Below are 23878 nucleotides of genomic sequence, written 5' to 3'. Positions count from 1 at the left end.
TTCTAGGACCTGAGACCCGCTCTTTCTAGGACCTGAGACCCGCTCTTTCTAGGACCTGAGACCCGCTCTCCCTAGGACCTGAGACCCGCTCTCCCTAGGACCTGAGACCCGCTTTTTTTAGGACCTGAGACCTGCTCTTCCTAGGACCTGAGACCTGCTCTTTCTAGGACCTGAGACCCGCTCTTTTTAGGACCTGAGACCCGCTCTTTCTAGGACCTGAGACCCGCACTTCTTAGGACCTGAGACCCGCTCTTTCTAGGACCTGAGACCCGCTCTTTCTAGGACCTGAGACCCGCTCTTTCTAGGACCTGAGACCCGCTCTTTCTAGGACCTGAGACCCGCTCTCCCTAGGACCTGAGACCCGCTCTCCCTAGGACCTGAGACCCGCTTTTTTTAGGACCTGAGACCTGCTCTTCCTAGGACCTGAGACCTGCTCTTTCTAGGACCTGAGACCCGCTCTTTTTAGGACCTGAGACCCGCTCTTTCTAGGACCTGAGACCCGCACTTCTTAGGACCTGAGACCCGCTCTTTCTAGGACCTAAGACCCGCTCTTTCTAGGACCTGAGACCCGCTCTTTCTAGGACCTGAGACCCGCTCTTTCTAGGACCTGAGACCCGCTCTTTCTAGGACCTGAGACCCGCTCTTTCTAGGACCTGAGACCCGCTCTTTCTAGGACTTGAGACCCGCTCTTTCTAGAACCTGAGACCCGCTCTTTCTAGAACCTGAGACCCGCTCTTCCTAGGACCCAGGACACGCTCTTTCTAGAACCTGGGACCTGCTCTTCCTAGGACCCGGGACCCACTCTGTGTTCCAGGTGTGCCTACCAAACCCCAATGTGTTTATGATTGAAACCTGCAAATAGGCTTCATTCATAAACACATTGGGGTTGACTTACTAAAACTGGAGAGTGCAAAAGCTGGTGCAGCTCTGCATAGAAATCATAGAAACCTCGCCTGTTTCCCTTAGTGAGGATGGTGGCACCAGGATCTGCCACGATCGAGGGATCGGCCTCGGGGGGCCGACATCGCGGGCGCCTAGGACAGGTAAGTGTCCTTATTAAAAGACTTAAAAAAAAAATTGCAGGTGGAACCCCGCTTTAAAGAAATTCAGAATGCAAGTAAAAAAACGGGATAAAATGTGTGTGTGTACATAAGTTTACATACCCTGGCAGAATTTATGATTTTTTTTGGCCATTTTTCAGAGAATATGAATAACAAAAACTTTTCTTTCACTCATTGTTAGTGTTTGGCTGAAGCCATTTATTATCAATTAACTGTGTTTACTCTTTTTAAATCATAATGGCAACAGAAACTACCCAAAAGTTTACATACCCCAGTACCTAATACCGTGTATTGCCCCCTTTAACATCAATGATGGCTTGAAGTCTTTTGTGGTATTTGTGGATGAGGCTCTTTATCTTCTCAGATGGTAAAGCTCCCCATTCCTCTTGGCAAAAAGCCTCCAGTTCCTGTAAATTCTTGGGCTGTCTCGCATGAACGGCACGTTTGAGATCTCCCCAGAGGGGCTCAATTATATTGAGGTCAGGAGACTCAGATGGCCACTCCGGAACCTTCACTTTAATCTGCTGCAGCCAATGCGAGGTGGACTTGGCCTTGTGTTTTGGATCATTGTCATGTTGGAATGTCCAAGTACGTCCCATGCGCAGCTTCCTGGCTGATGAATGAAAATGTTCCTCCAGTATTTTCTGATAACATACTGCATTCATCTTGCCAACAATTATGACCAAATTTCCTGTGCCTTTGTAGCTCACACATCCCCAAATCATCAGCGATCCACCTCCGTGTTTCACAGTAGGGATGGTAGACCTTTCATCATAGGCCTTGTTGTCTCCTCTCCAAATGTAGTGTTTATGGTTGTGGCCAAAAAGCTACATTTTTGTCTCATCACTCCAAATGACTGTGGCAGAAGGTTTGAGGCTTGTCTCTGTGTTGTTTGGCGTATTGTAAGTGGGATACTTTGTGACATTTTCATAGTAATGGCTTTCTTCTGGCGACTCGACCACGCAGCCCATCTTTCTTCAAGTGCCTCCTTATTGTGCATCTTAAAATGGCCACACCACTTGTTTTCAGAGAGTCCTGTATTTCACCTGAAGTTATTTGTGGCTTTTTCTTTGCATCCCAAACAATTTTCCTGGCAGGTGTGGCTGAAATTTTAGTTGGTCTACCTGACCGTGGTTTGGTTTCACCAGAACCCCTCATTTTCCACTTCTTGATTAGAGTTTGAACACTGCTGATTGGCCTTCTCAATTCCTTGGATATCTTTTTATATCTCTTTCTTGTTTTATACAGTACAGCTACCTTTTCCCGCAGATCCTTTGACAATTCTTTTGCTTTCCCCATGACTCAGAATCCAGAAACGTCAGTGCAGCACTGGATGAAAGATGCAAGGGTCTGTCAGGAGTCCAGAAACTCATTGACCTTTTATACACACACACTAATTACAAGCAAACAGATCACAGGTGAGGATGGTTACCTTTAATAGCCATTCAAACCCCTTTGTGTCAACTTGTGTGCATGTTATCAGGCCAAAATCACCAGGGTATGTAAACTTTTGATCAGGATCATTTGGGTAGTTACTGTTGTCATTATGATTTAAAAAAAGTAAACACAGTTGATTGATAATAAATGGCTTCAGCCAAACACTGACCATAAGTGATAGAAACGTTTTTGGCCCGGATTCACAGACATCGGCACACATTTATGCCGCCGTAGCGTATCTCTTTTATGCTACGCCGACGCAGCACAGAGAGGCAAGCATTGAATTCACAAAGCCAATGCTGCTAAAACTGCGCTGGGTTTCCAAGGCGTAAGTCGGCGTAAGTGGAAGTGGGCGTGAGCCATGCTAATGAGGCGTGACCCCATGCAAATGATGGGCCGAGCGCCAGACAGATACGTATAACGAATGGCGAATGCGCCGTCCCGTGGACGCATCCCAGTGCGCATGCTCAGAATCACACCGGAATGACTCCCTAAGATACGTCGGATCACTGCCTACGGCGTGAATGTTTCCTACACCCAGCCATATTCACGTACTACGTAAAATAGGACGGCTTGTGTTCCCTGGTGCAGCCCTTTGCATGGATGCTGCTGAGTTACACCTCCTTTATGGGGCTTAACTTTACGTCGTACGTACAACTTACGTGAATCGGCGTATCTCCCTCATTTGCATATTTGAATCGAAAATCAATGGGAGCGCCAAATGTGTCCAGCGTAAATATGCGCCCACTCTACGCCGGCGTAGGCAAGTTACATCGGTGGAATGAAGCCTGTTTTTAGGCGTATCTTAGTTTTGTGGGCACGGCGCACAGATACGACGGCGCATATTTGCACTTACGCGGCGTATCTCGAGATACGTCGGCGCAAGTGCTTTGTGAATCCGGGCCTATGTGTTTATCATTCATATTGTCTGAAAAATGGCCAATAAATCACAAATTCTGCCAGGGTATGTAAACTTATGAGCACCACTGTATATATACTATATCGACACACACATATAAATGTTTCATATAAAATCACTGACAGACATTTTTGAGCCTTCATCATTCATCGCTTTTCTGTTCTTATTATATTTGTACTTTATCTTTAAATAGTCTCCAGACTCTGAGAAATCCTATAAGTCTGATTTCCTCCAGAGGTTTGCTGTCAGTTATGAGAAATTTCAAGCGTTCTAACATGTCGCCCCCATCGAGAGAGCAGGAAGTGATATTTCTACTCAGCCTGGATATTTTCTCCCCCGCTGATCAATAATCTGCCCAGATCAATACTGACATCAGATGAGGACAGGCCTTCCATTCCACTGAAATCACACCCGCTGCTTTTATCTCAAGTTCACCTTTTTCATATTACATGACAGTGGTATATTGCTTAGCAGGGTGGGAGCCCCTCATAATGGGCACAGTGGGTGTAGAGACCCAGGAACTCAGCTCAGGGATGGTGAAACCCCCTCATAATGGGCACAGCAGATGTACAGACTCAGGAACTCAGTACAGGGATGGTAGGAACCCCTCATAATGGGCACAGTATGTGTACAGACCCGGGAACTCAGCACAGGGATGGTGGGAACCCCTCATAATGGGCACATTGGGTGTACAGACCCAGGAACTCAGCACAGGGATGGTGGGAACCCCTCATAATGGGCACAGCAGGTGTACAGACCCAGGAACTCAGCACAGGGATGGTGGGAATCCCTCATAATGGGCACAGCAGGTGTACAGACCCAGGAACTCAGCACAGGGATGGTGGGAATCCCTCATAATGGGCACAGCAGGTGTACAGACCCAGGAACTCAGCACAGGGATGGTGGGAATCCCTCATAATGGGCACAGCAGGTGTACAGACCCAGGAACTCAGCACAGGGATGGTGGGAACCCCTCATAATGGGCACAGCAGGTGTACAGACCCGGGAACTCAGCACAGGGATGGTGGGAATCCCTCATAATGGGCACAGCAGGTGTACAGACCCAGGAACTCAGCACAGGGATGGTGGGAATCCCTCATAATGGGCTCAGCAGGTGTACAGACCCGGGAAGTCGGCTCAGGGATGGTGAAACCCCTTCATAATGGGCACAGCAGATGTACAGACTCAGGAACTCGGCTCAGGGATGGTGAAACCCCTTCATAATGGGCACAGCAGATGTACAGACTCAGGAACTCGGCTCAGGGATGGTGAAACCCCTTCATAATGGGCACAGCAGATGTACAGACTCAGGAACTCAGCACAGGGATGGTGGGAACCCCTCATAATGAGTGCATTAGGTGTACAGACCCAGAACTCAGGACAGGGATGGTAGGAATCCCTCATAATGGGCACAGCAGATGTACAGACTCAGGAACTCGGCTCAGGGATGGTAAAACCCCTTCATAATGGGCACAGCAGATGTACAGTCTCAGGAACTCAGCACAGGGATGGTGGGAACCCCTCATAATGGGCACAGCAGATGTACAGAGCCGGGAACTCAGCACGGGGATGGTGGGACCCCCTCATAATGAGTGCATTAGGTGTACAGACCCCGGGAACTCAACACAGGAATAGTGAGAGCCCCTCATAATGGGCACAGCAGGTATGTAGACACAAACTCCGCACAGGGATTTGGGAACCCCCTCATAATGGGCACAGCAGGTGTACAGACCTGGGAACTCAGCACAGGGATGGTGGAAGACCCTCATAGTGGGCACAGCAAGTGTGAAAACCCAGTTCAAAGATGGTGGGAGCCCCTCCTAATGGGCACATCAGGTGTACACACCTGGGAAATCAGCACAGGGATGTTGGGAACCCCTCATAATGGGCACAGAGATGCCAGCTCAGAGTTCTTTGCTGTATTCATAAATGCCTAGCACAGACCAGCCCCTGCTGTAACCTCTCACCTTGTGACTGGCTAAAAAGTTATAATGTAGTAGACTGGTCCCTGGAGGAGAGGAGACTGAGGAAATGCTACCTCCTGCCTGCAGCAGACTGGTGACGTCTTAGCTTAGGTAATACCAAAGGAATGGAGCTCAAGCATAGATTCTTACTTTCAATGTATCTTTATTAATATATATATATATTTTAAATTGTACCATTCTAGTAATATAAAAGAGGAAAGATGTGCAGCAACTCACAATATTCAAAATTCCAGGCAAACGGATCACACAGGCAGTTCTTATAAAGCACAATATATCCATTATAAACTTTGCAAAGTGATAAGATATTCATCTCTTTCCCCCCCCCCCCCCCTTTGCGATCATATTTTGCATTAATATCGGCTCGCGGCGTTGTGGAACCACATTGACGGAAGGATGTTTTCAAATGGGATGCACAGTAAAGCTAATTAAACATAATTTGTTTTCTTACGACAGCCAGCGGGTGCTAGAAATAGCGCTTAGCGGCGAGTTTCACACAACGCCATCTTCCTGTCACACCGCCAACTAAACCTCCATCGTTGTGTAAAGGTTGTCATGAATGCCTTAAAGCAAAAAAAAAAAAAAGACAAACATTTCTTCTGCTGACCAACTCTTTTTTTAAACTGCGCCGGCGATCGTATGGAAAGTGATTTATGCCGTCTTACCAGAGTGCCAAGCAATTAAAATATCATTTGCAGGTGTTATTTTCAGTCTCTTTTGTGAAGCCAGTTCATTAATTGTCTCCTCTGTTGTGTGTGTTGAAGGAAAATCTACAGAAGTTGGTTCAGATCGAGTACAGCGTCAGGGGACAGGGCAGCCTGCTCCAGCCGGGAAGAGTAAGTGCAATATTTCTGACGTACGGATCAATAGCAAATTCATCATTCAAGAAAAACTCCCAGAGATCGTTTTCCCTTCTTTCTTTCTTTTTTTTTTTTTTTTCTCAGGAAACAAAAAAAAATATTTCTGAGTAAGGATGAGCTTGGGTTTTGTTCCCAACCTATGTGCAGCCAAGACCAGAAGGAAGCTGTTCATGGCAATAAGCCATGGCTGGGGCATTCCTTGCAACTTGGCTGAGCGTAGATAAGGGGGGCCAGGATGGTCAGGACATTATTGACTTAATATGGCCACATGGATGCTGGGGACATCAATGACCTAACATGGCCACGTGAATGCTTATGAGATCATTGACCTAATATGGGCACGTGGATGCTGGGGACATCAATGATCTAACATGGCCACGTGAATGCTTATGAGATCATTGACCTAATATAGGCACGTGGATGCTCGTGACATCATTGGCTTTATATGGCCACATGGATGCTCATGAAATCTTTAAACTAATGTAGTCAAATGGATGTTCGTGACATAATTGACCCAATATGGCTTCATGGATGCTTGTGATGTCATTGACCTAATATGACCACCTTGATGCTTTTGACCTCATTGACCTAATAAGGTCACACAGATGATCATGACATCTTTGAACTATGTGGCCACATGGATGCTCATGAAATCATTGACCTGATATGGCCACACGGATGTTCGTGACATAATTGACCCAGTATAGAAACATGCATGCCCTTGATATTTTTCATCTACTATGGCTTCATGGATGCTTGTGACATCATTGACCTAATATGGCCACACAGACGATAATCACTTCTTTGAACTATGTGGGCACATGAATGCTCATGACATGACCTGGTATGGCCACAAGGATGCTTGTGACATCATTGACCTGATATGGCTATATGGATTCTCATGACATCATTGACCTAATAAGGCCACATGGATTCTTATGACATCATTGACCTGATATGGCTACATGGATTCTAATGACATCATTGACCTAATATGGCCACATGGATGCTTGTGACATCATTGACCTAATATGACCACCTTGATGCTTTTGACCTTAATGACCTCATTGAGCTAATAAGGTCACACAGATGATCATGACATCTTTGAACTATGTGGCCACATGAATGCTCATGAAATCATTGACCTGATATGGCCACATGGAGTCTCATGATTTCATTGACCTAATATGGCCACATGGATGCTCATGACATCATTGAGCTAATATGGCCACATGGATGCTCATGACATCATTGACCTAATATGGCCACATGGATGCTCATGACATCATTGACCTAATATGGCCACATGGATGCTCATGACATCATTGACCTAATAAGGCTTCATGGATGCTTGTGACATCATTGACCTAATAAGACCACCTTGATGCCTTTGACACCATTCACCTAATAAGGTCACATAGATGAACATCACATCTTTGAACTATGTGGCCACATGAATGCTCATGACATCATTGACCTGATATGGCCACATGGATGCTTGTAACATCATTGACCTAATAAGGCCACATGGATTCTCATGACATCATTGACCTAATATGGCCACATGAAGTCTCATGATATCATTGACCTAATATGGCCACATGGATTCTCATGACATCATTGACCTAATATGGCCACATGGATTCTCATGACATCATTGACCTAATATGGCCACATGGATTCTCATGACAAAATTGATCTAATATGGCCACATGGATTCTCATGACATCATTGACCTAATATGGCCACATGGATTCTCATGACATCATTGACCTAATATGGCCACATGGATTCTCATGACAAAATTGATCTAATATGGCCACATGGATTCTCATGACATCATTTACCTAATATGGCCACATGGATGCTCATGACATCATTGACCTAATATGGCCACATGGATTCTCATGACATCATTGACCTAATATGGTCACATGGATGCTCATGACATCATTGAGCTAATAAGGCCGCACAGGTGATCATGACATCTTTGAACTATGTGGCCATATGGATGCTTATGACATCATTGACCTATTATGGCTACATTGATGCTTGTCATGTCATTGACCTAATATGACTATGTGCCCATTTTAGGTCAATGGTGTCACAAGCATCGCCTCCCCCTCTATGTACCCACAACTGCAGGGTAGAGTATACCATGGCCACAGCTGATTGGACCAGCACTAACAGCTTTATTCCAGGTTTGGCAGAACATGGATTTAGACTGAAGCCAAGCTCATGCTTATTTCTCAGAAGGTCCATTCACACTCTATGTGACAACAGGTATTGCAATGTCATTGATTGTGCATGGCACCCCAACTCATTGTACAGTACAGCACAATGCACCTCAGTGAACCACAATACATATACTGCACATTGGATTGGTAAAGGGTTATGCACAGATTTACATCTGTTGTGGTGATAATTAGGTGTCAGCCCAATGATAATGAATGGGCTGCCTAGTACAACGCATGTTAACACATGTGCATTAACACACCTTTATGTGTGAAAGGGCCCCTTTGGGTCTAGTGAAGAGTGGCACTGTATGCATGTTAATGCATGGTATCTTAAGTGTATGTGTAACAACATTTTACAAAAAATAAATAAAAGTTGGATAGTGTAGGGAAGGGTTAAAACCCAATGTATTAATTTTTTTTGCTGTCTGTGTACCATTTAGAAAATGTTCCTTCACTTCCTGTCCCAGAGATGCAAAGTGAAGTTAGAGAAAATCTCCCACAGTGTCTTGACTGCCCCCTTCCCTGAATTATCATTTGTGGGGACAAATCTTATAGGGGTTTAAACCCTCGTTTTTGTTTTTTATATAAAAATAACAAACATGCCTATACTGCTCTGTGCAATCGTTTTGCACAGAGTAGCCCCGATCCTCTTCTCCTGGGGTGCCCCGCTGGCACTTCAGGCCCCTCTTCTTCATCGGGTGCCCCCAACGGAGAGCCGATGTCCCTGAGGGCAGAGGCGTTGCTAGGGGGGTGCGGTCCGCACCGGTGACACCCGCTAGGGGGGTGACACCATCCCGTTTTTATATTTTTTTTATTTTTTAGCTGACATGCCCAGCCTGCCCTGTGCAATCCCAGCCTGCCCTGTACCACCCCAGGCTGCTCTGTGCCACCCCAGCCTGCCCTGTACCACCACAGCCTGTCCTGTATCACCCAGCCTGCCCTGTACCACCCCAGCCTGCCCTGTACCACCCCAACCTGCCCTGTACCACCCCAGCCTGCCTTGTGCCACCACAGCCTGCCCTGTACCACCCCAGCCTGCCCTGTACCACCCCAAACTTTCCCATGCCACCCCAACTTGCCCTGTGCCACCCTAACTTGCCCTGTACCACCCCAATCTGCCCTATGCTACCATAACTTGCCCTATACCACCCCAACCTGTCCAATGCCACCCTAACTTGCCCTGTACCACCCCAACCTTTCTCATGCCATCCCAACTTGCCCTATGCCGCCCTAACTTGGACTATACCACCGCAACCTGCCCTGTACCACCCTAACTTGCCCTATACCACCCCAACCTGCCCTATGCAACCCTAACTTGCCCTATACCACCCAAACTACCCTATATCACCCCAACATGCCCTATACCACCTTAACCTGTCCTATACCACCCCACTACACCAACCTGCCACTATACAACTCTATACTACCCTAACCTGCCACTATACTGCCCTATACTATCATTTACAGGGGCTAGTTTGGGGTGCGCCCCGTGCCGGTGCGCTGCCTGCTTGGTGCTGGGCAGCCTAGACAGAGGGGGGGTGACACCATGTTTTACCTCACCGGGTGACACCAACCCTAGTGACGCCACTGCCTGAGGGGACCCGTGTGGTCCCTCCCCCCCGCTCCGTATCACTGGATTTTATTGACAGCAGCGGGAGCCAATGGCTCCCATTTCCATTAATCTCTCCAATTAGGATAGAGACAGCGGCTGGAGCCGCTGCGCTCGTGCACATCGCTGGATCAAATCGGGCTCAGGTAAGAAAAAAGGGGGGGGTCTGGGGGGGGGCAGCTGCAGCACAGAAGGTTTTGCACCTTAATGCATAGAATGCATTAAGGTGCAAAACCTTGAGACTTTACAACCACTTTAATTTTGGATTTCTCTTCTTTTTTTAAGTAACAATGGTCACCAGGACAAATAGAGGAGTGAATCTTCCCAAAGGGAAAACAGACAGCAATAAAAATCTGACAGAGGGTCTAACCCTTTCCTACTCTATCCAAAATTTAAAAGAAAAGGGTTTTTGCCTAGAGATACACTTTAAGTTAAGGAAACTCCAGCAACAGAAAAAATTGTTCCCGCACATTTTTTTTAAACATGGCGTGCCACAATACACAGGATATATATACCTTGTGGTGTGCTTCAGCGCAGGCGCATTGACCCTTCCTATAATTGTGTGTTGGGGTGCCCTTCTATATCGGAGGTGGTTTACCTCTCCATCATCCACCATACACTTCTAGGGGGACTGACAATTACTGTCACGCCGCCATCGTCATCTCCCAAGACGTAGATCTGTAAATTCATGAATTGTGTTTTTTTACCTTAAAATTACAATAAAAACAACTTTAAAAAAAATAAAAAAAGCAGGTTGGCATGGTTGACGTGCCACAATTCTCACCGAATACTCAGGCGGTGACTATTTCTGCAGGAATAAAGATGAACAATTCTATTTTTAGTGTTAATTGGGATTTGAGAGTGACGGGTCCCGAGTCACAGGGTCAGGTAATGTGAGAATGGTTCAGTCCGCGGCTTGTTAAAGTTTTTCACACCGATTTCTGTTGTCACAGGCGTTCGTTAAAGAAGGCACGCTGATGAAGGTGTGTGGAAAGGCTCGCCACCCTCGCCACTTGTTCCTGGTAAGATTTATCTAACAATATACCCAGCTAGGGGGGGCTTTGTGCAAAATATATATTAAATTATAAATATATAATGTATAAGAAATATATCATTTATGATATGTTATATAATAATACAGTACATAACATATATAATATGTACATAAGAAAAAAAAAATTGCATATTAAATAATATAAATTTGTAGGGTATAGTAAATATATAATATATGATATTTTATATATTTATAAAAAGTATATTATACAAAATATATATATCATTAAGATAACATACTGTATATAAGTTGATATAATTAATAAATATATATATATATATATATATATATATATATATATATATATATATATATATATATATTTAGAATGTTTTTTTTTTTAAATATATAATAGAATATTGTACAGTATATAGCATATGTAAAAAAGTTCATACAACTGTATAATATTACATAATAAACAAAATATAAAATATTTAAAATGTGTGAGGTATAATGAAAATACTGTATATGATATATTATATGTTAATAAAAAATATAATATAATATAAAGTATATAATAAGTTGATATAATTATATCATATATCTATAATAATATAAATGTATAATAAATATATAGAATAATATACTGTATATAACATGCCAAATATGTTTACACAAGCATATAATATTACATATTAAACAAAGTATTAAATATTATAAATGTGTAATGTATAGTAAATATATAATATATGATATTTTATATATTAATAAAAAGTATATTATAGAAAATATATATCATTAAGATAACATACTGTATATAAGTTGATATAATTAATATATATAGAATATTGTACAGTATATAGCATATGTAAAAAGTGTATACAAGTGTATAATATTACATAATAAACAACATATTAAATATTTAAAATGTGTAAGGTATAATGAAAATACTGTATATGATATATTATATGTTAATAAAAAAGCACTATCTACTGAAAATAGAAAAAAAACAACAACAATCATCTCAGCACAGGCAACGTGACTTCATAGGAGCTACTAAACAGTTTTTTATTTATTTTTTGGTTAAAAGGCAGAGCTATAAAAACAATTCTGTTTCTGTATATCAGGATTTGTCAAGAGTTTATTAATGCAAACCTGCAGAGTTACTGAAGGTCCACTTTAACCGCTTAAGACCCGGACCATTATGCAGGTAAAGGACCAGGCCCCTTTTTGCGATTCGGCACTGCGTTGCTTTAACTGACAATTGCAGTGAAGGGGTTAACCACTAGGGGGCGTTAAAGGGGTTAAGTGTGTCCTATTGTGTGTTTCTTACTGTACTGGGGGGGGCGTGGCTGGACGTGTGACGTCACTGATTGTCGTTCCCTATGACAGGGAACAGATGATCAGTGACAAGCCACAGAGAAGAACGGGGAAAGGTTTGTTTGCACTCGCCTCTCCCCGTTCTTCAGCTCCTGTGACCCGATCGCGGGACACCGGCGGCGATCGGGTCCGAGGGTGCCACGGTCACGGAGCTTCGGACCGGGTCGCGAGCGCGCCTCGCCTCAGCGCCCTCGTTCGCCTCCTCCGACGCCGCCATGATACCCAGAGTGACTTCTGGGTATCGCTGCTCCGGGGCTGTGACCAGGCCCGTCGCTACAAGGCAGGCAAACCAAGCAATTGCTTGGGGCCCCGAGCTAGCCTGGGGCCCCAAGCAGGTCCCTTTGCCACGTTTCCTATATGCTGCAGCCGCCTGAGCGCTCTATAGAGAGCCTGCAGCACTGCTGCCTCGAGTCGTCACTTCTCTGTAGCATGGCCGAGCTCCTCTTCCATCCTCCTGTCAGTCCAGACTCCGCGCGGTACATGAGATTCAGTTTCCTGTTCCCGGCCGGACTGACAGGAAGTGCACACTGAGTGCTTACTTCCTGTCAGTCCGGCCGGGAACAGGAAACTGAATCTCCTGCCATGCAGTACAGACCTGGTATGGAGGGGGGCCCGGGGCAGTCGTAAAAAGAACATAGGGAGGGGCCCGTGGGAGTAAAAAGAACATAGGGGGGGGCTTTGCATGCGTGTGTGCGAGGGGGGGGGATTGGGGGGCCTCCATGTCCATTTTGCTTGGGGCCCCCAAATTCCTTCAAACTGCCCTGGCTGTGACTGGCCGGGGCAGCGATGACGTCACTCCTGCTCATGCGCGCATGATGCCATTAGCAAGTGACACGCTCAGTGCGCCTGCGCCCGATGGCTACGGTGCATGTGCCGTAGACATGGGTGCCGCTATTTTTTGCAAATATCTCCTAAACCTTTTAGGTTTGGGAGATATTTCTTGCACCTACAGGTAAGCCTTAATCTAGGCTTACCTGTAGGTGAAAGTGGTTGTAACGGGTTTACAACCACTTTAAGGACTGGTAATTGTGAGACTCCATGGTCGTAGCAATTCTTAACGTAAGATCTTGGCGCACGAATATACGGGACCACTGAGTGATTTGGCCCTCCAGGCATCCATGGGACGTGTTCTTTTATCCGATTCAGCTCTTGGAATTTAGGATCCGTCCGGCATTCCCATAGAAAAGGCGGCTTAGAGCAGAGAATGAACCCAGCTTGTATGACCCCGGGGTCACCTTCCAGCTCCCAGCCCATTGATATATGAGATATTACTGTACAGGGTCACACTGTACAGCCAACCAGGACCCTTCCCTGACCCCTGCCGGGCAGATCTCATCCCCTTTCCTTATCTCACCCTTCCAAGAATCACTCTGCAAAGGCCAGGGGACCGCCGAGATCCCGGGGACTCCAGAGGTCTGCTGTCGGCTCCACAACATTAACCGATATTTCTTCTAAAGTTCAACCGCAGATTTTATCATCGAGGAAACCTTAATAATAATGAGGATCAGATAACATCTATTTCTAGATTGAAGTGCGGAGGGATTGCAGGAAGGAGGTCCTTAGTTGGGCAGTTTTGTAAATACGTTTGTTTCGTTTTATTTGACTGACATTTGGTGGCATCATTAAGGAGGGTATTGAAAAAATTGATAAACTGTTGGCGCTATATAAAACCTGTATAATAATAATATAATATATTTAATAATAATAAAATAATTAGCATTTTTGCCAAAATCCAAATGTTCTTTGGCAGCGACGACCCCTTAATCTATGCGTCCGGCCCCCTAATCTATATGCAGGGTGCCAGGCGCATGGATTCCAATGTTTTTTTTTTTTTTTTTAAAAGCACATGATTAGATCCTGAGGCTCCAATTGGCTTCAAAAAGGGGTGGGCTCGGGGCGCAGAGCACTACTCCCTGAGCCCACCCAGCTGTGTGACAATAGGGATTTAAAGGGGTTGTAAACCCTCGTGTTTTGTCACCTTAATGCATCCTATGCCACACCCCCCTACAGTTGTAAACACACACTAGGTGAAGCCTAACTCCTTCAGCGCCCCCTGTGGGTAACTCCCAAACTGCAACTGTCATTTTCACAATAAACAGTGCAATTTAAATGCATTTTTTGCTGTAAAAATGACAATGGTCCCAAAAATGTGTCAAAATTGTCCGAAGTGTCCGCCATAATGTCGCAGTCACGAAAAAAATATAAATTTTGCGCAAACCAATCGATAAACGCTTATTGCGATTTTTTTACCAAAAATAGGTAGAAGAATACGTATCGGCCTAAACTGAGGGAAAAAAAAAGTTATATATGTTTTTGGGGGATATGTATTATAGCAAAAAGTAAAAAATATTGCATTTTTTTCAAAATTGTCGCTCTATTTTTGTTTATAGCGCAAAAAATAAAAACCGCAGAGGTGATCAAATACCACCAAAAGAAAGCTCTATTTGTGGGGGAAAAAGGACGCCAATTTTGTTTGGGAGCCACGTCGCACGACCGCGCAATTGTCTGTTAAAGCGACGCAGTGCCGAATTGTAAAAACCCCTTGGGTCATTTAGCAGCATATTGGTCCGGTCCTTAAGTGGTTAATTATTATATTTATTTGTGTCTTTCGTATCTGCCTGAAGTTCAGCTTTATCGCGATTGGCGTCTCTTCGGCCCGTATGGCGTGCTCATGACATTTTTAAAAACTGGGAAATCTTCAAGCCCCCCCCCCCCTCCCCCCCAGTAATAATCGTTCCTAATGTATAATCAAATCTTCGAAGTGCTAATCAGCATTGCCATGTCAACGGTATGCGCGCCGCGGCATCTTTTCCGGGCACTTCCCCGAGCCGGAGAACAAACAATGCCTTGGCACCGGCCCAAAAAATCCCTTTTATTAGCTCGCTGGACTCCATCTGATTAACGCTTTTCCTTTCAATTGCAGTGGAATCTCTCCATGGAATACATAGCGGAGCGGTTATGTCTTCATTAATTAAGCCGAAATGCTTTTTTTTTTTTTTTATGCCATTTCCAAAAAAATAATAAAATGCTTAGCGTTCACCTGCACTTGGACTGAAGATCTAAAACCGATTGCAGGAATCTAAAGCAGGCACCTGGGTGTGCTTGCATGGGCCTGTAGATGAGCACCCTGTGAGCCCTGAAAACTGGGGGCGATTGATTATGCAAATTCTGACTTGCTGCCAGTGTGCCCCATCAATTGCCACCACTGTGCCCATCAATTGCAGCCATTGTGCCCCATCAATTGCCTCTACTGTGCCCCATCAATTGCCGCCATTGTGCCCCATCAATTGCCGCCATTGTGCCCATTGTGCCCCATCAATTGCAGCCATTGTGCCCCATCAATTGCTGCTACTGTGCCCATCAATTGCTGCCAGTGTGCCCCATCAATTGCTGCCATTGTGCCCCATCAATTGCTGCCACTGTGCCCCATCAATTGCAGCCATTGTGCCCCATCAATTGCCGCCAGTGTGCCCCATCAATTGCAGCCACTGTGCCCCATCAATTGCTGCCACTGTGCCCATTCAATTGCTGCCAGTGTGTCCATCCAATTGCTGCCAGTGTGCCCCATCAATTGCTGCCACTGTGCCCATCAATTGCAGCCATTGTGCCCCATCAATTGCCGCCAGTGTGCCCCATCAATTGCTGCCAGTGTGCCCCATCAATTGCTGCCAGTGTGCCCCATCAATTGCTGCCACTGTGCCCCATCAATTTCTGACAGTGTGCCCCATCAATTGCAGCTATTGTGCCCCATCAATTGCCACCATTGTGCCCCATCAATTGCCGCCATTGTGTCCCATCAAATGCAGCCAGTGTGCCCCATCAAATGCTGCCAGTGTGCCCCATCAAATGCTGCCTGTGTGCATCCCCCACCCGGCACTTGTATGTCTCGGCGCTGTCCTCCACACTCCGAGTCCTCGATGTCTTCTCCTGTCCTCTTCTATGATTGGATGCCTGATAGGCATCCAATCACAGCGCCTGTCGCTTCAGCCAATCAGGTGACAGGTAACCAGACCCGAGCACCTGATTGGCTGAGAGGCGGGTCAGATTTGCGCGTAAAACAAGGTAATCTGTTGATTTAGGATCATTTTTAATCCGCCCCCCCCCTCCCAAACGATCCTAAATCAACAGACTACCGCGTTTTCCGTGCGTTTCGCCCCCCAACGCAAAACGGTTTCAGAAAAAAGGGAACGTCGGATTTCTGCAGGCTGGGAAATCACGACTTGTCCGTGAATTGATGTATGTCTATCCGGTGGGTCCCCCGCGGCGCCCCCCGGGGGCCCGGAATGGTAATGCGATCAGCTGGTCGGAGATGTCGGCCTTCAGATCAGATTAATGTGATCCGGGAAGACAATTTATGAAGCAATAAGTAAAGTGAATAAAACATGGCTGACGATTCATCTGTCACCGGCACGCCGAAATCCCTACCGCCAACCTAGGAAGGGGTCGCGCGGTGATTGACGGGGCGCGCCGATTCCCACGTTTGTATCATCTTATTAAATACATTTGAAGAATATACATTATTTATGTTGAATATTGCGTGAAAAATAAGAACGTGCGAGCCGCGTCCAAGGTCACTTGGGCGGATTCGCCGTGACGCAGGCTTATTTTTTGACTCTTATAACAGCCGGGATTAGCATAAGGCAATCCATCATTGCGGCACCGGGAACAGTTCTGGGACCTCGGCGGCTTTTTCTCCTTCTGACACGTCGCATCGGAAGCCGGGGCTCCGCTGGGAATGGCGCAGTGAAAGGGGACAGATGTGGGAGACAGTGAGCCTGAGAGTTATGATGTTTATTAGTGCCAGGTCTGTTTAAAATCAGAGAGGGCCCCATATAAGCTATAGATAGCCTCGCTTTTATGTCCCGCCCGCGCTCTGTGCGCCTTTTTCTCTCCAGCTGTTCCGGGTTTCCTCCCAAAAAAGTCCGCCGACCGCCGAGGAAGATGTAAACGCCATTAAATTATTGCAGCTCTGTATTTGTAAATACGTCATTAGTTGTATTTTCAAACAGATGACTTGGCATCAGCCGTTTGCGCTGCATCGCTCATATGCAGGGGGGGACTGACAACTCATGGGGCCCCCCGGGCAATATGAGATTATGGGCCCCCGGGCAATAGGAGATTATGGGGCCCCTGGGCAATATGAGATTATGGGCCCCCCAGGCAATAGGAGATTATGGGGCCCCCGAGCAATAGGAGATCATGGGGCCCCCGGGCAATAGGAGATTATGGGGCCCCTGGGCAATAGGAGATTATGGATCCCCCGGGCAATAGGAGATTATGGGGACCTCGGGCAATAGGAGATTATGGGGCCCCCGGGCAATAGGAGATTATGGGGGCCCCCAGGCAATAGGAGATTATGGGGACCCCCGTGCAATAGGAGATTATGGGGACCCCGGGCAATAGGAGATTATGGGGATCCCGGGCAATAGGAGATTATGGGGCCCCCGGGCAATAGGAGATTATGGGGGCGCCAGGCAATAGGAGATTATGGGGACCCCGGGCAATAGGAGATTATGGGACCCCCGGCCAATAGGAGATAATGGGGACCCGGGCAATAGGATATTACGGGGCCCCTGGGCAATAGGAGATTATGGGGCAACCCGTCAATAGGAGATTATAGGGGCCATCAGGCAATAGGAGATTATGGGGGCCATCAGGCAATAGGAGATTATAGGGGCCATCAGGCAATAGGAGATTATGGGGACCCAGAGCAATAGGAGATTATGGGGACCCCGGGGAATAGGAGATTATGGGGACCCCGGGCAATAGGAGATTATGGGGCCCCCAGGCAAGAGGAGATTATGGGGCCCCCGGGCAATAGGAGATTATGGGGACCCCAAGCAATAGATTATGGGGCCACACAATATACACACATACAGTATACATACACAGTATACACACACAGACACACAATATACACACAGTATACATACACACTGAAAAGGTACAGGAGAGGCGGGGCAGCTATAATCTTGGTATTTTTTTAAAAACATACATTTTTACATACCTCTGAAAAAATACCTTACTATGGGCGCTAGATGGGGATGATGAGCATAGCAAAGTGCACAGTCGTTTTGCCTTGTATGATAACATTTGACTTGTAGAGGAAACAAAAAAAAAAACATTTGATTTTACCCCATTTGCCACGAATGTATCAACATTTTCACTGAATAAGTAGCTAATTTTTATAACCACAACCCTGTAGTATGCCAGACTAACATTGTGGAACCGTATTCATTTTTCATGGTTTACAGCTGGAAAAAAAAGTTTTTACCTAAAGTATCATTTATATACTTGTTAACTTTTTTTATCAAGTTTTTTTGTATATCTAATTATTTTTTTCTTGCAATTGTCAGATGAATGATGTCCTTCTTTATACATATCCTCAAAAGGATGGAAAGTATCGACTGAAGAATACGCTCTCCATTCCTGGAATGAGGGTAAGCATTGCTGTGTATGTTGTGTGTGTGTATATATATATATATATATATATATATATATATATATATATATATATATATATATATATATATATATATATAATTTGTTTGTTTTATAAATTTCTATGCATATACATATACAGTACATATGTAAAATATATATATATATATATATATATATATATATATATATATATATATATATATATATATATATATATAAAATTTTATATACATATGTTCTGTATATGAGTATACATAGAAAATATATATATACATGTTATTATTTTATATACATATGTTCTGTATATGTGTATACATAGAAAAAATATATATATATTATTATTTTATATACATATGTTCTGTATATGTGTATACATAGAAAAGAAAAATATATATATATATTATTATTTTATATACATATGTTCTGTATATGTGTATACATGGAAAAAAAAAAAAAATATATATATATATATATATATATATATATATATATATATATATATTTGTTTTATATATTTCTATATATATATATATACAGTACATATGTAAAAATATATATATATATATATATATATATATATATATATATATATATTATTGTTTTATATACATATGTTCTGTATATGTGTATACATAGAAAAGAAAAAAATAATATATATATATTATTATTTTATATACATATGTTCTGTATATGTGTATACATAGCAAAGAAAAAAAATATATATTATTATTTTATATACATATGTTCTGTATATGTGTATACATAGAAAAGAAAAAATATATATATATTATTTTATATACATATGTTCTGTATATGTGTATACATAGCAAAAAAATATATATATATATTATTGTTTTATATACATATGTTCTGTATATGTTTATACATAGAAAAGAAAAAAAATATATATATATTATTAGTTTATATACATATGTTCTGTATATGTGTATACATGGGGGGAAAATATATATATATATATATATATATATATATATATATATATTTGTTTTATACATTTCTATGTATACACATATACAGTACATATGTAAAAAAAATATATATATATTATTATTTTATATACATATGTTCTGTATATGTGTATACATAGCAAAGAAAAAATAATATATTAGCATATATTATTTTTCTCTACATTTATTTATTTTTTCTCAGAAGATGAATCTTCTTCTTAACTACATAAGCTAATATGCCTTTCAATTATTTTGCAGGAAATATTTATAGCAGTATTATATATTATAATAAGGTTGTTCTATATATATATGTAGGGAAATAATATATCTGATAATAAGTGTTTTCAGCAAGGGGAAAGTTAAACTCCGGCTTTGCACATCTAATATCGTCTTCTGAAGGTAGTGGAGGTCTAGTAATATTACCATAAACCGCTGGCCCTCGTTCTAACCTCGGAATACTGCCGACTGAGGTGTAGTAAGAATGTAACGGCTCATATCTTCGCTTGTAAAATTCCAGAGCTGATAAAACACAACATTAATAATAACACTTCGCTCCCTATGGATGGGCGGACGCAGGTTACACCGCGCGGGGGGGATTTTGCACTTTGGTGCCTACAACAGCTGGTCTATAAACACACAAATTAACAAGTTGGGAACTTATATATCGGGGGGGGGGGGGGTTGGGCACAGTGGGGCTCATTTACTAAAGGAGTACAACTTAAACTTCTCTTTTTTCCCTATGAGAGCCGTCTCAACTGGTCCGACACAAGTCGGTCTGACTTTGAAAAAGATTTCTTGCACTACTTTGGTCCAACTTTGATCCTACTTTAGCCCATTGAATATCATTAAAGTCGGATCATCGTCTTAACTGATCTGACTTTGCCATGCGACTTATGCTGAGGCTCTTGAAGGGGAACTCCACTCCAAATAAAAAAAAAGGGCCTAGGGTTCCTCCTGCAAGACCATACCAGGCCCTTTGGTCTGGTATGAATTTTAAGGGGGAACCCCACGCCAAAAAAACAGCGTGGGGTACCCCCAAAATGCATGCCAGACCCTTATCTGAGCACGCAGCCCGGCAGGTCAGGAAATGGGATGGGGACAAGTTAGGTTCCCCCCCCCCCGAACCATACCAGGCCACATGCCCTCAACATGGGGGTATGGGTGCTTTGGGGCAGGGAGGCCCTTGTTGATGAGGACAAGGGCCTCTTACTGACAACCCTGGCCGTTGGTTGTCGGGGTCTGCGGGCGGGGGGCTTATCGGAATCTGGAAGCCCCCTTTCCTGGCGCCCCACCCTATGTAAATGAGTATGGGTGTCATGTTACATGATATTATTTTTATTATGTACTGTCTCTTTAATCCCTATCTAGTTTGACTCTTGTGGCATTCCTTAGTTTGCATGCTGCTCAGTCTCCTCCCCCTCTTTTCTGTATCAGTCATTTCAATGCTGTACTTCATGTGACCTGTATGTTTCTTCTACCTGCATGTAAGAATCGTTCTTTTACCTGTTGTAACTTGCATTCTACGGATCATACGACGAATAAACATCGCCAGATCTTCTTTCATGTGAGTTGTGACTGAGTAAGCTATCTGGAAAGGTGATTTGGGATGGATAATCTCTTCAGGGCAATGAGCTCCATGTGCTACTGAAAACCACATTCATAGCCTTTGTAGCCGATTCAGAATAGTAAAAGAACGTATCCAGCAGCCTGCACAGAGATAACTGCGTCACAGGACAGATCATAGTGAAGTGTAACTGTGTGTATTGCATGAGAATTCTGCATACAACCCCAGCACAGCTTGTTACAGCTCCTCACAGTATACAGACACTCTTCACTGCTACAGTCAAGCCTGTGTACTGCAGGCCATCATGAGTGGAAAGGGCTCAGTGTGTGATGAAACACCACAGCATGCTTCACACAGAGAAAGCCAGGATGAGGACCCAGAGTCCACTGCATTGACCAAACGCTCTGTGAAACCCACTTGGAAGGTTAAAGAGAACTATGAATCCATGAGAACTGAACTAGCAACCAGTTTGAAGCAGATTTGGGATAAAATCCTCACCCACATTGATGTGATTTCATGTCCCAGCCATGAGGTACTGCAACTAGAGGGCGCCATAAAGCATCTCTCTGCTTCATACGAACTGTACCAGACTACAAGCAACAAGTATAAAACTATTCTGCAAAGCATCAACACTGAGGAGTCCTTAGAGCAACTTAACAATGCCCAGCTTCTTAATGAGGAAAGAGAAAGCTTTATCCAGCGAACTAAAGCAAAGGCAGAAGCAAAATTAATGCTGCCACGGGACACTGTATCTCACAAATCTGTATCCACTAGACGTTCTAAAGGTTCCTCTAGATCCCGAAGTTCAAGGCACTCAACGCTTAGTGAACAGCTAATGAATGCCCGCGCCGAAGCAGAGGCTATCAAGGTACGGGCCGCATATGCAAAAAAGAGAGCAGAAATGGAAACCGAGGCAGCGCATCAAAAGGCAGTAATGGAAACCGAGGCAGCGCATCAAAAGGCAGTAATGGAAACCGAGGCAGCGCATCAAAAGGCAGTAATGGAAGCCGAGGCAGCGCATCAAAAGGCAGCAATAGAAGCTCAAACGGCACGTCAAAGGGCAGCAATTGAAGCTTTAAAGGAACAGAGCAACTACGAGGCAGCTGCAGCAAAACTAAAGGTTTTGGAACAAGCTATCGGTGCAGATGAAGATGCTAGCGAAAGGGTCAGCGTCAAGGCAGATGTAGAAGATCCTTTTGAACGCACTAAGAACTATGTTCTAAACCACAGCAGTGAACACTCAATTACCTCCACGTTTCACGGCAACGCAAGGACTTCACCACATCATCAGGTAAAAGCTGTTCCAGCCACTTCCTACATGCAAACCCACCCCAGTGCAGCTCCCGACTGTCATGCTGATCCCGCATATGTCACAAAACGGCACACTAATCCGCAAGCAAGTCGCCAGCCTCCTGCTAACAGTACTGTTCCAGACCTTCACCCAACAATTCAGCTGAATGCCCTTGCTGCACCATATCTTCCCACGTCTCTTTGCAACGATACCATAAACAATGCTATCCACAACAATCAACCAGCAACCTCCTATGTAAAGTCAGAGGCAACAGAGGTAGTAAAGTACTTACTTCGACATGAGCTCGCCAAGTCAGGCCTAGTAAACTTCGACGACCATCCTGAAAATTATAGAAGCTGGAAAGCCGCTTTCAAAACTACATTAGGCGGTATCGGTTTTACTGCCGATCGTGAGCTGGATCTGCTGATCGGGTTGCTTGGCCCACAGTCAACAGAACGTGTCAAGAGCCTCAGGTCAGTTTACATCGACAATCCAACTGCAGGTCTCACCGCAGCATGGGAGCGTCTAGAACAGACTTACGGTAGTCCTGAAGCCATAGAGAATGCATTGCTCAAACGATTGGAAAATTTCCCAAGGATATCTGGTAAGGACAATATAGAGTTCCAGAGACTCAGCGACCTTCTTCTCGAAGTCCAGCTTGCCAAAACTGACCCTAAGCTACCTGGCCTCAGTTACCTGGACACTGCTCGAGGAGTTAACCCTATCGTTTGCAAGCTTCCGCATGGCCTACAAGAAAAGTGGATCCAAGTTGGGTCATCATACAAACGGGAAAACAAGGTTTCCTTTCCCCCGTTCTCCTACTTCTGCAATTTCGTCAGGAACATTGCTGACACCAAGAACGATCCTAGTTTTGCATTCAGCGAGTTCAATACTCCCTCACCTAAAGGTGACAACCTACATACTAGCTACAGGAACCGCAGAGGTCCCGTGTCCGTTAGGAAGACAGACATTATTCCCACTCCCGCCCCAAACAAGAGCGGCAAGATCGAAAACCCAAACCGATTATGTCCCATCCACAAGAAGCCTCATCCCCTCAAAAAATGTATCGGTTTCAGAAAGAAGCCCCTACAAGAACGAAAGGAACTCCTAAAGACTTTTGGGGTATGTTATA

General features: G+C 44.2%; 1 protein-coding gene across 2 annotated transcripts in view; it reads left to right on the top strand.

Moving 5' to 3' along the window:
• The window catches only part of FGD5 (FYVE, RhoGEF and PH domain containing 5), a 171587-nt gene that overhangs the window by 113983 nt on the left and 33726 nt on the right, over positions 1 to 23878 (top strand). For both annotated transcript variants that reach the window (XM_040358875.1, XM_040358874.1), the window contains exons 11-13: positions 6164 to 6235; positions 11059 to 11127; positions 18836 to 18919. In XM_040358875.1, coding sequence (XP_040214809.1) covers positions 6164 to 6235; positions 11059 to 11127; positions 18836 to 18919 — 225 coding nt within the window. The remainder of the gene's footprint in view (positions 1 to 6163; positions 6236 to 11058; positions 11128 to 18835; positions 18920 to 23878) is intronic.

Source organism: Rana temporaria, chromosome 7, assembly GCF_905171775.1.
Source record: "Rana temporaria chromosome 7, aRanTem1.1, whole genome shotgun sequence".
NCBI lineage: Eukaryota > Metazoa > Chordata > Amphibia > Anura > Ranidae > Rana > Rana temporaria.
This window is presented reverse-complemented; position numbering and strand designations above follow the sequence as displayed.